This window comes from Nerophis ophidion, linkage group LG23 (assembly GCF_033978795.1).
Source record: "Nerophis ophidion isolate RoL-2023_Sa linkage group LG23, RoL_Noph_v1.0, whole genome shotgun sequence".
Taxonomy (NCBI): Eukaryota; Metazoa; Chordata; class Actinopteri; order Syngnathiformes; family Syngnathidae; genus Nerophis; species Nerophis ophidion.
Genome location: NC_084633.1, coordinates 38320201 through 38337269, shown reverse-complemented (window position 1 = coordinate 38337269; position 17069 = coordinate 38320201). Strand labels below are relative to the sequence as shown.

Below are 17069 nucleotides of genomic sequence, written 5' to 3'. Positions count from 1 at the left end.
TTCTGCAAATTTCATGGCTGGCTTACAGCGTGGTCACTCCGGGATCACTTACGACCGCCAGACAATTCTGGATGTGGATAGATCGGGCCGTTTTGGACTGAATGACGCATGCTTGCTAGACCGGCTAGCTAGCATGGGAATACTTTGCCGGCTACATCCAGCGGCCTGTGAAGCAGCGGAGTATTTGTGTTGTCTGTCTATTTATCAATAATGCAGACGAGGAGTGTTGGCTGAGTTCTTAACGTTTACTTTCAGAGCGTGCATATCACAACATACAAGATGCTGTCATGGCGACACAACCTATACCGGGCTACCGCGCATGCTCGTCACTCCTGTTGCATGCTGGGTAGGGTAGTTCTTTTATTCCCTGGCTCATAACATCACAATATAGTACCATGTATATGCGTTCAGTTTATCAAAGCACCAAGCAAACAATCGGAAAATTCCCATAATATCAATTCCTAGATATGGTCATAATTATCTTAAGTGCACTACGCAGAATAAACTCATTATTAATATTGCTACTACGGATAATTTGATCAAAAATTCCCTAAAACAGCCCACTACTTATAATATAGGTTTTTTAAACATAAGATCCCTGATCAAAAAAAAATGTTTCTGCTGTTCAGATGTTATGATTGTGGCTCAGAGATTTGTATGTAGATTATATTTATTTTCCATAACCAACAGGATAACTTAAATACCCTGGCAGTGGTAGTAATAAGCTTAAATGTTTATATTTACATTTTTTGAGTTGATTTTCATAAAATATGCTATTTAACTGCTACTGTTTAACAAGGACTGATTTAAATTGTGTTTGCACAACAAATGTTTTGGCGCTTTTGTTCATGTGGGAGAATATTCCAATAAAGGTGCACTACACACTACTTTTGAATTCATTATTGGGCTTTGCGTATACAATGCAGTTAATCGCGATTAATCAGAGAAATAGTGCGATTAACTTCGATTACAATTTTTAATCGTTGCCCAGCCCTAATATATATATATATATATATATATATATATATATATATATATATATATATATATACATAACACGTAATGTGTGGTTAATGCCTTGTTGCGCATGAGTCGTACTTGAGTCATTCAAAGGAATCGAGTTTTCCCATTCCTTTAATGCATGCGCACGTCCGTCAGAAGCAAAAGGTGTCAGCCAATCAAATCATCGTATATGCCTGGCGGGAAGGTTTATTATACATTCTATCCAATGGACGCAAGTTGTCAGACCAATCAGGTTTCAATAAGCGCTTTAGGGGCGTGGCCGGGGTTTGACAAGCAGTTGCAATAGCATTGTGTGACCTCCTGCTAACTAATTCACGTGCTGCTCTTACATCTTATAACATTACATTTATAACATTGCATTACATTTATAACATTACATTACATTTATAACAATTACATTCCATTTGTAACAATTACCATGGGGCCCTGTAGGACCACCTAATTATATTCGCCGGTCATTAGTACTGATGACGGAGGAACCTTATTAAGTTAGCTGTTTCTTGAAAGAGCCGAAGAAGGAATGAACCACAAGAGCAAGAAGAGGATTAAAGAGGCCAAACGGAGCGCCAGACCCGAGTTAAAGGACTCTTTAGACTGGATAAAGCGCAATTACCATGAAACCTTCGACACGTCGCACAGCTCCGTTAAGGTAACTACTCATGTAGCATGCTAGGCTAGGCCAGGCTAATATTAGCAAGGCTAGGCTAACATTAGCTAGGCTAGGCTAATATTAGCAAGGCTAGGCTAACATTAGCTAGGCTAGGCTAATATTAGCAAGGCTAGGCTAACATTAGCTAGGCTAGGCTAATATTAGCAAGGCTAGGCTAACATCAGCTAGCCGCGGCGTGCCCGTCACGTCGACCCAAAGACCGAGTATGTGAATGATGAAATTAAGTTACAGACTTCTTGATTGGACCTCCGACAAGGGATCAGCCCTAACCGTAACCGAAACGTCTGGATTTTTCTAGCGAAGGAAGACGTATGACGTCATGCGCTCATCGCTAATCATTAGATGATCTAAAACGGGGGTCGGGAACCTTTTTGGCTGAGAGCGCCATGAAAGCAAAATATTTCAAAATGTATTTCCGTGAGAGCCATATCATATTATTTAACACTGAATACAACTAAATGTGTGCATTTTTAAGTAAGACCAACATTTTTAGAGTATAATACGTCTCTTATTCTTTTTAATAACTTTGTTATTCTGAAGCTAACCAATAATAAATCAAATGTCATGTCTGTTGATCATGTTTTTGTTTGGCCATGTGCTGTTTGTCCTTTGGACTCTTTAAGTTCCTGTTTTTTCCACTCCCTTGTCTTGTTTCCTTGGTTACTCATTTTGTCCACCTGTCTCTGGTGGACAAAATGCCCGCTCACCTGCTCCCCGAGCACTAATCAGAGGCAGTATTTAAGCTCGTCTTTGCCAGTCAGTTGCTCTGGCGTCAATGTGACCTTTTCTTGCTCTGTGCTGACTTGTTTCAGGCCTTGCCATAGTTTCGTGCTTCATGCCATGCCAAGTAAGTTTTGTTTGATTTATGTTCATAGTCTGTTTATGCGTTAGCTTTGTTCCTTAGCCCAAGTTGTGTCTCTACTGTGAGCGATTTTTGTTTGTATCTTTTTTTAGTTTATATTAAATCATGTTGTTACCTAAATGCCATGTCCCGAGTAGTCCGTCTGCCTTCCTGGAAGAACGACCCTGCAGCAAGCTGCGACCCCCCCATTGTGACATAAAATACTTCTTACCATTAATGCGACTTCTTGAACAGGTGCGGTAGGAAACGGATGGATGGATTTAAATGCATGAGAATGATTTATATTTTGCACGTTATTTTTAGCACTGTGATTACCAGCGAAATTATTCATAATTATCCCGTTAAGCAATGTCAGCCAAGATTTATCTGAGAGCCAGATGCAGTCATCAAAAGAGCCACATCTGGCTCTAGAGCCATAGGTTCCCTACCCCTGATCTAAAAGCTCAATAAAGCTCAAATCTGGTACATCTCCAAGATTCGAGTTAAAACCTGGGATACGGCAAGGTTTTCCTATTTCTCCATATTTATTTTTGTTAGCCAGCCAATTATTATCGGCTCATATAAAAACTAGTCGTTTAAAGGGGATTTCTGTATTAGACAGAGATATAATTATCAGCCAACTGGCTGACGACACAACACTCTTTTTGAAAGACTCTTCTCAAATTCCCCTAGCCTTGGATGTGATTCATGTATTCTCTTTGGCTTCTGGTCTCCGTCTAAATGTGAATAACTGTGAACTAATGGCTGTGAAGAGATGTGAAATGAGGTCTATATGTCAAATTCCAGTTAAGGATAGTATTAATTACCTAGGAATACTTATCACTAAAAATCAGAGTTCTAGATCGGTCTTGAACTTTAATCCATCCATCCATCTTCTTCCGCTTATCCGAGGTCGGGTCGCGGGGGCAACAGCCTAAGCAGGGAAACCCAGACTTCCCTCTCCCCAGCCACTTCGTCTAGCTCTTCCCGGGGGATCTCGAGGCGTTCCCAGGCCAGCCGGGAGACATAGTCTTCCCAACGTGTCCTGGGTCTTCCCCGTGGCCTCCTACCGGTTGGACGTGCCCTAAACACCTCCCTAGGGAGGCGTTCGGGTGGCATCCTGACCAGATGCCCGAACCACCTCATCTGGCTCCTCTCGATGTGAAGGAGCAGCGGCTTTACTTTGAGTTCCTCCCGGATGGCAGAGCTTCTCACCCTATCTCTGAGGGAGAGCCCCGCCACACGGCGGAGAAAACTCATTTGGGCCGCTTGTACCCGTGATCTTATCCTTTCGGTCATGACCCAAAGCTCATGACCATAGGTGAGGATGGGAACGTAGATCGACCGGTAAATTGAGAGCTTTGCCTTCCGGCTCAGCTCCTTCTTCACCACAACGGATCGGTACAACGTCCGCATTACTGAAGACGCCGCACCGATCCGCCTGTCGATCTCACGATCCACTCTTCCCTCACTCGTGAACAAGACTCCTAGGTACTTGAACTCCTCCACTTGGGGCAGGGTCTCCTCCCCAACCCGGAGATGGTTCCGAAAAGGGTGTAACTTTAATACAATTGTAGAAAAAACTAAGAAAAGATTTAACAAATGGCTACAGAGAGATTCATCCTTAAAAGGCAGAACCTTACTTTCCAAAGCAGAAGGTATCTCCAGGCTTACGTATGCAGCTATTTCTTTAGATGTTAATCAAAAAATATGTAAAACTGTTAACAAAATACTGGTTGACTTTATTTGGAAAAACTAAATTCATTATATTAAGAAATCTGTTATAATGACCAATTACAATCAGGGTGGTCTAAACTTTCTTGATTTCACTACACTAAACAACACCTTTAAAATGAATTGGATAAGACACTACTTGAAAGACCCTAAATCTCAATAAGTGTGTGCTTGTAACCTCATACACTTATACAGGTACACAACATATCCCAGGCCAGAATAGATTTGTCAATAACAGTACTTCAGCTTCAGAATAAAAAGAAGGAAACTAACTATGTATAAAACAATTTTGATTTGTCTTAGATGTGAGACAAAAACATCAACAACTGTGCCTGTATGTCGAGCTCCCCAAAAAAGGTTAAGAAATCTGGCCCATGATTGAACCTATGCTGACCCCTGCTGTAGACATTCCAACAAAAACATGCATTAAAGTGCATTGAAAAAAACCCAAGTGCAAATAACAAATGAACTATTGTCCTTTTGGCATAAGTCTACTTAGCCTATTCCTTCAGGAACAGTGGCAGGTGGTTCTTTAGGAACAGTAGCTTCTCTGCTTTGTCACATGTCAGTCTGTTTCCTCCTCTCATCAAGGACATAAACAGCCTCTCACTGTCTGTGCTGGTGCATGGAGCAGACAAGTACCTTGGAATGGAAACAACATTGTTGGTTCAGTTCATTATTATCGAACAATAAAAATAAATAATACAGAAAATAAACCAATCCTTTTCCCATCAGCTTATTGTTATAAAAACACTTTCTATTATGCACTTTATTGTAGTATTCCTATGTTTTATATTGTGAATTATATTTACATAGCGCTTTTCTCCAGTGACTCAAAGCACTTTACATACTGACACCCAATATCTAAGTTACATTTAAACCAGTGTGGGTGGCACTGGGAGCAGGTGGGTAAAGTGTCTTGCCCAAGGACACAACAGCAGTGACTAGGATGGCAGAAGCGGGAATCGAACCTGCAACCCTCAGGTTGCTGGCACAGCCACTCTACCAACCGAGCTGTACCGCCCCATTCCATTAATTAAATATTTATTTTGTTTTTACAAGTGTAAACCACTTTAAAAGACAAACAAAATTAAAAAAACACTGTAAACCACTTTGTAGTTGTGTTTTGAAAAGTGCTGTAAAAATGTTATTACCTGAGTGCCATCTGTGCTAAGTCAGGAAAGCGGTCTGGATTGTCACTCCTGGGGATGAGGACTTCTGACAGGTAACAGTCCAGCTGTTGAGCAGTTGCTCTCGTACTCGTCTGCCTTGAATATGAGTCGTTTTCCTGGAGGATTTCTTCAAACATGTCAGAGAGTGAGGGCGCATGCGCTGCCTCTGTGGTGCGCATTCTTTTTCTCTCTGCGCCCTCTCTGTGCGTCACTTCAGCCGCAGCCGTCTCTCTCCCGTACTCGGCATGCTTTTCTGGGTGTTTGGCTTTGAAATGATAAATTAAAGCAGTAGTGCTGAAGGTCTTTGCTGAGGCACCTCCTCCAGACAGTTTGGCTGAACATTCGTTGCAAACTGAAATACTTTTGTCACTTTCCCCACACTTTAAAATATCTCCACACTGCTGACATTTTTCCAAAGGCGCCGGGTTACAACGTCACCGCGTCAAAAAATTGCGTCATTGCGTCACACGACACTATTCGGCCTTGATTTGAACTTATTCCACCGAAGGCCGAATGTGGCTTTTTTTGCCATATTCAGCCGAATATTTTCGGTTACCGATTATTCGGTGCATCCCTATTTTATATTGTTGTTTGACTTCCATCCATCCATCCATCATCTTCCGCTTATCCGAGGTCGGGTCGTGGAGGCAACAGCCTAAGCAGGGAAACCCACACTTCCCTCTCCCCAGCCACTTCGTCTAGCTCTTCCCGGGGGATCCCGAGGCGTTCCCAGGCCAGCCGGGAGACATAGTCTTCCCAACGTGTCCTGGGTCTTCCCCGTGGCCTCCTACCGGTTGGACGTGCCCTAAACACCTCCCTCGGGAGGCGTTCGGGTGGCATCATGACCAGATGCCCGAACCACCTCATCTGGCTCCTCTCGATGTGAAGGAGCAGCGGCTTTACTTTGAGTTCCTCCCGGATGGCAGAGCTTCTCACCCTATCTCTAAGGGAGAGCCCCGCCACACGGCGGAGGAAACTCATTTCGGCCGCTTGTACCCGTGATCTTATCCTTTCAGTCATGACCCAAAGCTCATGACCATAGGTGAGGATGGGAACGTAGATCGACCGGTAAATTGAGAGCTTTGCCTTCCGGCTCAGCTCCTTCTTCACCACAACGGACCGGTACAACGTCCGCATTACTGAAGACGCCGCACCGATCCGCCTGTCGATCTCACGATCCACTCTTCCCTCACTCGTGAACAAGACTCCTAGGTACTTGAACTCCTCCACTTGGGACAGGGTCTCCTCCCCAACCCGTAGATGGCACTCCACCCTTTTCCGGGCGAGAACCATGGACTCGGACTTGGAGGTGCTGATTCTCATTCCGGTCGCTTCACACTCGGCTGCGAACCGATCCAGCGAGAGCTGAAGATCACGGTCAGATGAAGCCATCAGGACTACATCTTATGCAAAAAGCAGAGACCTAATCCTGCGGTCACCAAACCGGAACCCCTCAACGCCTTGACTGCGCCTAGAAATTCTGTCCATAAAAGTTATGAACAGAATCGGTGACAAAGGACAGCCTTGGCGGAGTCCAACCCTCACTGGAAATGTGTTCGACTTACTGCCGGCAATGCGGACCAAGCTCTGGCACTGATCGTACAGGGAACGGACCGCCACAATAAGACAGTCCGATACCCCATACTCTCTGAGCACTCCCCACAGGACTTCCCGAGGGACACGGTCGAATGCCTTCTCCAAGTCCACAAAGCACATGTAGACTGGTTGGGCAAACTCCCATGCACCCTCAAGAACCCTGCCGAGAGTATAGAGCTGGTCCACAGTTCCACGACCAGGACGAAATCCACACTGTTCCTCCTGAATCCGAGGTTCGACTATCCGACGTAGCCTCCTCTCCAGTACACCTGAATAAACCTTAACGGGAAGGCTGAGGAGTGTGATCCCACGATAGTTGGAACACACCCTCCGGTCCCCCTTCTTAAAGAGAGGAACCACCACCCCGGTCTGCCAATCCAGAGGTACCGCCCCCGATGTCCACGCGATGCTGCAAAGTCTTGTCAACCAAGACAGCCCCACAGCATCCAGAGCCTTAAGGAACTGAAGAAACAAGTCCGTGTCAGAAAAGCAACACATTTAGGATGAACTGCACCAATTTTGTCAAGAGGAGTGGTGGAAAATGTAAGCAGAAGCTTGTGGATGGCTACCAAAAGCGCCTTATAGCAGTGAAACTTGCCAAGAGACATGGTAGCAAATATTAACATTGCTGTACGTATACTTTTGACCCAGCGGATATGGTCACATTTTCAGTAGAGCCATAATAAATTCATAAAATGAGCAAACTTCATGAATGTTTTTTTGTGAGCAACAAGTATGTGCTCTAATCACTACATCACAAAAAAAAAAAGTTGTAGAAATGATTGGAAACTCAAACAGTCATGACATCATGTTCTTTACAAGTGTATGTAAACTTTCGACCACCACTGTAGATATGATGCAGGATACAACACCAGCTATAAGACAGTATATAATATGTATATATGATGCAGGATACAACATCAGCTATAAGACAGTATATAATATGTATATATGATGCAGGATACAACACCAGCTGTAAGACAGTATAAGTATATAATATGAATGAGGTGCAGAATACAACACCAGCTGTAAGACTGGATATAATATATGATGCAGGATACAACCCCAGCTGTAAGACAGTATGTCACATATGAGGCAGGATACAACCCCAGCCGCAAGACAGTATGTAATATGGGAAGCAGAATACAAGCCCAGCAGTATATAATATGTAGAAGGTGTGTTTGATGAGAAGTCATACAAGATCAATCTTTTCTGTGACAGGACAATGTTGAGCGAGTGGACGTGTTACGTGTGAGCCCACAAGACTTCATCCAGCGCTTTGAGAAGCCTTACCGGCCCGTGGTTCTGCTCCACTGTCAGGAGTCCTGGCCCGCACGGGAAAAGTGGACTGTGGAGCGGCTGAAGCGCAAGTATCGCAACCAGAAGTTCAAATGTGGCGAGGACAACGACGGCTACTCGGTGAAGATGAAGATGAAGTACTACGTGGAGTACCTGGAGAGCACCCGGGACGACAGCCCGCTCTACATCTTCGACAGCAGCTACGGCGAGCACGCCAAGCGCAGGAAGCTGCTGCAGGACTACCAGGTGCCGGAATTCTTCACCGACGACCTCTTCCAGTTTGCAGGAGAGAAGCGCCGGCCCCCGTACAGGCGAGTCTACCACATGGAAAATGTCCTCCATCAGGTCAAAGCAACTAGTTCTCCTCCTCAGGTGGTTTGTGATGGGCCCGGCTCGCTCCGGCACTGGCATCCATATTGACCCGCTGGGAACCAGCGCCTGGAACGCTCTGGTCCAGGGTCATAAGAGGTGGTGCCTGTTCCCCACCAACACGCCCCGAGATCTCATCAAGGTGAGCCGAGAAGATGGAGGCAACCAGCAGGACGAGGCCATCACCTGGTTCAACGTGGTCTACCCACGCACGCAGCAGCCCGGCTGGCCTCCGCAGTTCACGCCGCTGGAGATCCTGCAGAGACCTGGGGAGACGGTCTTTGTGCCGGGTCAGTGGCCAGCAAGTATCAAGTCATCGGGTTTTACTACCAATAAACGCTAATAACCGTACCGGCTGTAAAACTCCCCTTCACCGTGTTAAATGACACAGACTGAATAAGTCAGAGTGATAACCAAGCTTTGCTAACATTATGGAGAACAACCTGTAAACAAAAGACATTAACTTTTTTCTCCATTGGGAAACATTCCCCAATCTAAACTTCAATAATCACATTAGTCATAAACAACTCAGATACAGTATTCACATTACACATAAACTACTAAGATACAGTATTCACATTAAACAATCAACTAAGATACAGTATTCACATTACACAAACTACTAAGATACAGTATTCACATTAAACAATCAACTAAGATACAGTATTCACAGTAAACAAACTACTAAGATACAGTATTCACATTAAACATAAACTACTAAGATACAATATTCACATTAAACATAAACTACTAAGATACAGTATTCACATTAATCAACTAAGATACAGTATTCACATTAAACAATCAACTAAGATACAGTATTCACAGTAAACAAACTACTAAGATACAGTATTCACATTAAACATAAACTACTAAGATACAGTATTCACATTACACAAACTACTAAGATACAGTATTCACATTAAACAAACAACTAAGATACAGTATTCACATTAAACAAACTACTAAGATACAGTATTGACAGTAAACATAAACTATTAAGATACAGTATTCACATTAAACAAACTACTAAGATACAGTATTCACATTAAACATAAACTACTAAGATACAGTATTCAAAGTAAACAAACTACTAAGATACAGTATTCACAGTGAACGAACTACTAAGATACAGTATTCACAGTAAACAAACTACTAAGATACAGTATTCACATTAATAAACATAAACTACTAAGATACAGTATTCACATTAATCAAACAACTAAGATACAGTATTCACATACAAACTTGGGGACGGCGTGGCGTAGTGGAAGAGTGGCCGTGTGCAACCCGAGAGTCCCTGGTTCGATCCCCACCTAGTACCAACCTCGTCACGTCCGTTGTGTCCTGAGCAAGACACTTCACCCTTACTCCTGATGGGTGCTGGTTAGCGCCTTGCATGGCAGCTCCCTCCATCAGTGTGTGAATGTGGAAGTAGTGTCAAAGCACTTTGAGTACCTCAAAGGTAGAAACGCGCTATACAAGTACAACCCATTTATCATTTCTAAGATACAGTATTCATATTGAACATAAACAACTAAAATACAGTATTCACATTCAACATGAACAACTAAGATATAGTATTCACATTGAACATAAACAATTTAGATACAGTATTCACATTCAACAAACTACTAAGATACAGTATTCACATTAATTATAAACTACTAAGATACAGTATTCACATTAATTATAAACTACTAAGATACAGTATTCACATTGAACATACGCTACTAAGATACAGTATACATAATGTTATAATAAATACAAATATTTAGCATTTCAAAATAACATCCATTTACTGAATGGTGATATATATATCTTGATATTTTTTCTGCAAAGTAAAATTAAAACACAAAACAGTCCTAGTTACCTGAGAGAGTCCATATTTGGACTTGCTAATTTACTAAGTCTAACACTGGTAAGTGGTAAGTTGATGAACATCTTCACTGGTAAGAAACAAGTGAAGATATGTCATGGTCTCGTTATCATCAACTCTCCCGTCCAAAGGCAAAACCTAGTAACTCACTTCTAGCTTTTTTTGAGAAAACAAAGGAAAAGCAGTCTATCTTGATGCTGTCTTACAAAGATCTACAAAGTCATCAAACGTATAGATGTTTTCTTGAGCTTTCATTTTCTTGCCGATTGAATCTGATCTAATGAACTTGTGCCCTTTCTCCAGATATTTTATCACCATCTCGGATGGGCCCCATTCTGCGTTTGCACATTGGGCAAGATCTGTGTACAGCGTCCAGTTTTTATTTGGACCTCCACAGTTATCTGCCCAAAAGAGTATGCAAGGAGAAGAATCAAGAACAATACATTTAATGAAGGTGCTTGCAACGTCCTGGGCCAATCTTCCAAATATCCCCTCCTCCCATAATATCAGATAATCAGCTTGATCGTCGGCCCCCATTCCTGCAAATGTCTCATTAAAGACAATAAGGCGACTGACAAAGAAGCTCCGATTGGTCCCTTGAGATACTAGGTTTTTCTGTTGTACCTACGCAATTATGTGGTAGTTGCTAGGTCCTGCCATGCGCGTAAAAGCTTACTTACGGAACAAATTACAATATCGCATACACTAATGTAAAGCACATCACCTAGGAACTCCAAAATTATTATCAGCTCAGTTTTAACCAAAATTGAGTTACTGGGTTTTGCCTTTGGACGGGAGAACTTACAACTGGTAAGTTGATGATAACTTCACCATGACCTATCTTCACTGCTAAGGTGATGATAACTTGACCATGAAACATCTTCAATGGTAAGTAGATAACTTGACCATAAAATCTCTTCAATGGTAAGTTGATAACTTGACCATAAAATCTCTTCACTGGTAAGTTGATGATAACTAGACCATGAAACATCTTCAATGGTAAGTAGATAACTTGACCATAACATCTCTTCACTGGTAAGTTGATGATAACTACACCATGAAACATCTTCAATGGTAAGTAGATAACTTGACCATAAAATCTCTTCAATGGTAAGTTGATAACTTGACCATAAAATCTCTTCACTGGTAAGTTGATGATAACTAGACCATGAAACATCTTCAATGGTAAGTAGATAACTTGACCATAACATCTCTTCACTGGTAAGTTGATGATAACTACACCATGAAACATCTTCACTGGTAAGTAGATAACTTGACCATAAAATCTCTTCAATGGTAAGTTGATAACTTGACCATAAAATCTCTTCACTGGTAAGTTGATGATAACTAGACCATGACACATCTTCAATGGTAAGTAGATAACTTGACCATAACATCTCTTCAATGGTAAGTTGATGATAACTAGACCATGAAACATCTTCACTGGTAAGTTGATAACTTGACCATTCATGGTCATGTTATCATCAACTTACCAGTGAAGATGTTTTATAGTCAAGTTATCAACTTACCAGTGAAGATGTGTCATGGTCAAGTTATCAACTTACCAGTGAAGATGTGTCATGGTCAAGTTATCAACTTACCAGTGAAGATGTGTCATGGTCAAGTTATCATCAACTTACCAGTGAAGATGTGTCATGGTCAAGTTATCATCAACTTACCAGTGAAGATGTGTCATGGTCAAGTTATCGTCAACTTACCAGTGAAGATGTGTCATGGTCAAGTTATCATCAACTTACCAGTGAAGATGTGTCATGGTCAAGTTATCATCAACTTACCAGTGAAGATGTGTCATGGTCAAGTTATCATCAACTTACCAGTGAAGATGTGTCATGGTCAAGTTATCATCAACTTACCAGTGAAGATGTGTCAGGGTCAAGTTATCATCAACTTACCAGTGAAGATGTTTCATTGCTGCTCAGACTCTCAGATGTGTTCCCTTCTGACCAGAGAAGCAAAGGATGACAAAAGGATGGTGTTTAGAGTGAATGTGTGTTGTTGTTGCAGGAGGATGGTGGCATGTGGTGCTCAACTTGGACACCACCATCGCTGTCACGCAGAACTTCGCCAGCACCACTAACTTCCCCATCGTTTGGCACAAAACTGTACGAGGTCGGCCCAAACTGTCCAGGAAGTGGTACAGGTAACAGTTGAACTCCACAAAATGTCATATTATCAATTATTTCTGGTTGGTGTTGCGGTGTCCTACTACATTGAACGCGCCATACAAAACACCCATAGAAGGGAGCACAGTTTGTAGGTTCTAGGTTCACAACTGTGAACATCACTTCCTGTTGCAGAAGTTCACATTTATAACTGTGATAAAACATGTACAGTGTGTAAATTAACATGTTAGTTGCTCAAAAACAAAACATTTTTATACAAGTTTAAATTTGGTTAGGATATTTTCATGAGAAAAGACATTTGTGTTGTTTATGAGCTATGAGCGCACTAAGTTGTGATCAGGAACCAAAGCTGATTCTCCAGGAAATGAGCGGTATTCAATATCAAAGCATTAGTATTATTAGTAATATTACTGTGACTTTTTCAAAGTCACATTAATCCATCTTTGTTTTATGATCATGTTACTTATAAATATCCTATTTTTACTAGCATTTTCTGATTCAACATGCATGAAGGACTTGACCTAAAACTAACGTACCCAACACGTCATCATAGAAACTTAAATAAACAGGCATGTGATCTTTCCATCTATTGTTGATAATCTGTTTTATTCATCTCTGTAAAATTATAAGCAATTATCTACCGTTTTTTTTTTTTTACCTACAATGTGTGTTAAAATCTTGGTCCGTCTCTTTGATAAAATAACATAGTAACTGAAACAGACCAAGGAATGTGTAAATAATCCGTCTGTGGCTATGAAGTGAAGACTAGTAAGGTCGTAAATACTGTACAGAGTAGACCAGGGGTAGGGAACCTATGGCTCTAGAGCCAAATGTGGCTCTATTGATGACTGCATCTGGTTCTCAGATAAATCTTAGACGTTGCTTAACACGATAAGTAATTAATAATTCCGCTATTAATCACAGTGTTAAAAATAACTTTCAAAATGTAAAACATTCTCATGCATTTTAATCCATCCATCCATTTCTATCGCACCTGTTCAAGATGTTGCATTAATGGTCAAAAATATTTTATTTATTATTGGTTAGCTTCAGAATAACAATGTTATTAAAAATATGCATTTAGTTGTTGTAATTAGGGAAAGTCCAAATAAAAGAGAATGTAGAATTCTTTTGTCAGACAATGGGACGACACTGTACAAGCTGGGTACAGTTTTACGGGTTTCTCCTCATTGAGCTAAATTGAATCCTGTCTCTGTTTAATTCCTTGCTTCTTGTCTGTTTAATAGATGTCATCAGTGTTTAAGCCTGACAGTTGTATTCAGTGTTAAAAAATATTATATGGCTCTCATGGAAATACATTTGAAAATATTTGGCTTTCATGGCTCTCTCAGTCAAAAAGGTTCCCGACCCCTGGAGTAGACTAACCCATGTGGTTCCTGTGGATGTGAACACAAGTTGTAAATATTGTAGTGACTGAAACAGACAAAGTAATGTGCAAATAATGACACTAAAGAGATGAACCGTCGGTGGCTGTGAAGTGAAGACTAATAAGGTTGTAAATACTGTATTAGAGTAGGCTAACCCATGTGGTTCCTGTGGATGTGAACACAATTACAGTAGTGACTAAATAACATAGTGAATGAAACAGACATAGTAATGTGTAATTGTCAATAAGTAGATGAACCGGCTGTGAAATGAAGACTAGTAAGGTTCTACAAACCCCGTTTCCATATGAGTTTGGAAATTGTGTTAGATGTAAATATAAACGGAATACAATGATTTGCAAATCCTTTTCAACCCATATTCAATTGAATGCACTACAAAGACAACATATTTGAAGTTCAAACTTATACACTTTATTTTTTTTGCAAATAATAATTAACTTAGAATTTCATGGCTGCAACACGTGCCAAAGTAGTTGGGAAAGGGCATGTTCACCACTGTGTTACATCACCTTTTATTTTAACAACACTCAATAAATGTTTGGGAACTGAGGAAAGTAATTGTTGACGCTTTGAAAGTGGAATTCTTTCCCATTCTTGTTTCATGTATAGCTTCAGTTGTTAAACAGTCCGGGGTCTCCGCTGTCGTGTTTTACGCTTCATACTGCGCCACACATTTTCCATGGGAGACATGTCTGGACTGCAGGCGGGCCAGGAAAGTACCCGCACTCTTTTTTTACAAAGCCACGCTGTTGTAAAACGTGGCTTGAAATAAGCAGGGGCGTCCATGATAACGTTGCTTGGATGACAACATGTGTTGCTCCGAAACCTGTATGGACCTTTCAGCATTAATGGTTCCTTCACAAATGTGTAAGTTACCCATGCCTTGGGCACAAATACACCCCCATACCATCACAGATGCTGGCTTTTTAACTTTGCACCTATAACAATCCGAATGGTTATGTACCTCTTTGTTCTGGAGGACACCACGCCCTCTGTTTCCAAATATAATTTGAAATGTGGACTTGTCAGACCACAGAATACCTTTCCACTTTGCATCAGTCCATCTTAGGTGAGCTCGGGCCCAGCCAGGCCGGTGGCGTTTCAGGATATTGTTGATAAATGGGTTTGGCTTTGCATAGTAGAGTTTTAACTTGCACTTACAGATGTTGCGACCAACCGTAGTTACTGACAGTGGTTTTATGCAGTGTTCCTGAGCCCATGTGGTGATATCCTTTACACACTGATGTCGGTTTTTGATGCAGTACCGCCTGAGGGATCAAAAGTCCAGTAAAATAATCGCTTACGTGCAGTGATTTCTCCGGATTCTCTGAATTTTTGATGATTTTACGGACCGTAGATGGTAAAATCCCTAAATTCTTTGCAATAGTTCGTTGAGAAATGTTGCTCTAAAACTGTTCGACAGTTTGCTTACAAAGTGGTGACCCTCGCCCCATCATTGTTTGTGAATTACTTAGCATTTCATGGAAGCTGCCTTCATACCCAATCATGGCGCCCACCTGTTCCCAATTAGCCTGCACACCTGTGGGATATTCCAGATAAGTGTTTGATGAGCATTCCTCAACTTTATAAGTATTTATTGCCACCTTTCCCAACTTCTTTGTCATGTGTTGCTGGCATCAAATTTTAAAGTTAATGATTATTTGAACACAATTTTTTTTTATCAGTTTGAACATCAAATATGTTGTATTTGTAGGATATTCAACTGAATATGGGTTGAAAATGATTTGCAAATCATTGTATTCCGTTTATATTTACATCTAACACAATTTCCCAACTCACATGGAAAAAGGGTTAGTAAATACTGTACAGAGTAGGCTAACCCATGTGGTTCCTGTGGATGTGAACACAATTACAGTAGTGACTAAATAACATAGTGACTGAAACAGACATAGTAATGTGTCAATAACTAGATGAACCACCTGTGGCTTTGAAGTGAGCGCTAGTAAGGTTGTAAATAGTGTGTAGAGTAGACTAACCCATGTGGTTCCTGTGGATGTGAACACAATTACAGTAGTGACTAAATAACACAGTGACTGAAACAGACATAGTATTGGGGCAATAAGTAGATAAACCATCTGTGGCTGTGAAGTGAGCACTAATAAGGTTGTACATACTGTGTAGAGTAGACTAACCCATGTGGTTCCTGTGGATGAGAACACAATTACAGTAGTGACTAAATAACATAGTGACTGAAACAGACCGTGATTCATTTGGATGAATGAGCTATGTATTTATGTCAACTGGTGATCATATTTCAATTCTTTGAACACCCAAACATCCTCCCACCCTGGACCTGCGGTCCCCAGACCCCCGACTTATTCTCAGTCTTTTTTATGAAGTTGAAATCCCACGCCTGTAACTAACATACTTTCAAAACCACTTGAGGAACTCATACTTGAACACTTTGTGTGCTGGAGGGTTCTGAAGCAGGAGCGACCTGACCTGGCAGCGCTGGCTGACCGAGTGGACCTGCAGGAGTCCACTGGCATCGCATCAGACACTTCCAGCGACTCGTCCTCGTCCTCGTCCAGCTCCTCGGACTCCGACTCGGACGTAAGTTGTGGTGCGCCGGACATGTGCGCCGGTCCTCACCCGTGTTCCCGGCAGGTGGGCTCCTGCTCCGAGGGCGACGGCGTGTCCCACCGCAGGAAGAAGAGACGCACGTGCAACATGGCGGCCAACGGAGACGCGCACGGTCAGGACGACTGTGTCAGCAAGGAAAGGAGCTCGTCTCGCTGAAAAAAAGACTGCTCCTGAGGAAATCTTCTTGAACTTGCTTGTAAACTATTTGCACAAAATGTCCATTGGATTTGAGGATTGAGTAAGGTGAGAGTTGATTTGAATCACCAACGACCAGTGGTGCCTTTTCACTTGTCTTGCTCAATAAAGGCTTTTGTAGGATTCACATCTCAACA

The 17069-nt window shown here is 41.7% G+C and overlaps 1 protein-coding gene across 2 annotated transcripts; it reads left to right on the top strand.

The window, feature by feature from the left end:
- Positions 1–1286: 1286 nt before the first annotated feature.
- jmjd6 (jumonji domain containing 6, arginine demethylase and lysine hydroxylase) lies at positions 1287–17055 on the top strand. Of its 2 annotated transcripts, none has more exons than XM_061884439.1 (6): positions 1287–1672; positions 8258–8646; positions 8708–8994; positions 12609–12744; positions 16572–16707; positions 16762–17055. In XM_061884439.1, exons 1-6 carry the CDS (start codon positions 1544–1546, stop codon positions 16891–16893), a joined length of 1209 nt encoding a protein of 402 aa, XP_061740423.1. In that variant the 5' UTR covers positions 1287–1543; the 3' UTR covers positions 16894–17055. The 2 variants fall into 2 exon arrangements, with proteins under 2 accessions (XP_061740423.1, XP_061740424.1); XM_061884440.1 differs by lacking the exon at positions 1287–1672 and adding an exon at positions 2423–2540.
- The last annotated feature ends 14 nt before the right edge of the window (positions 17056–17069 follow it).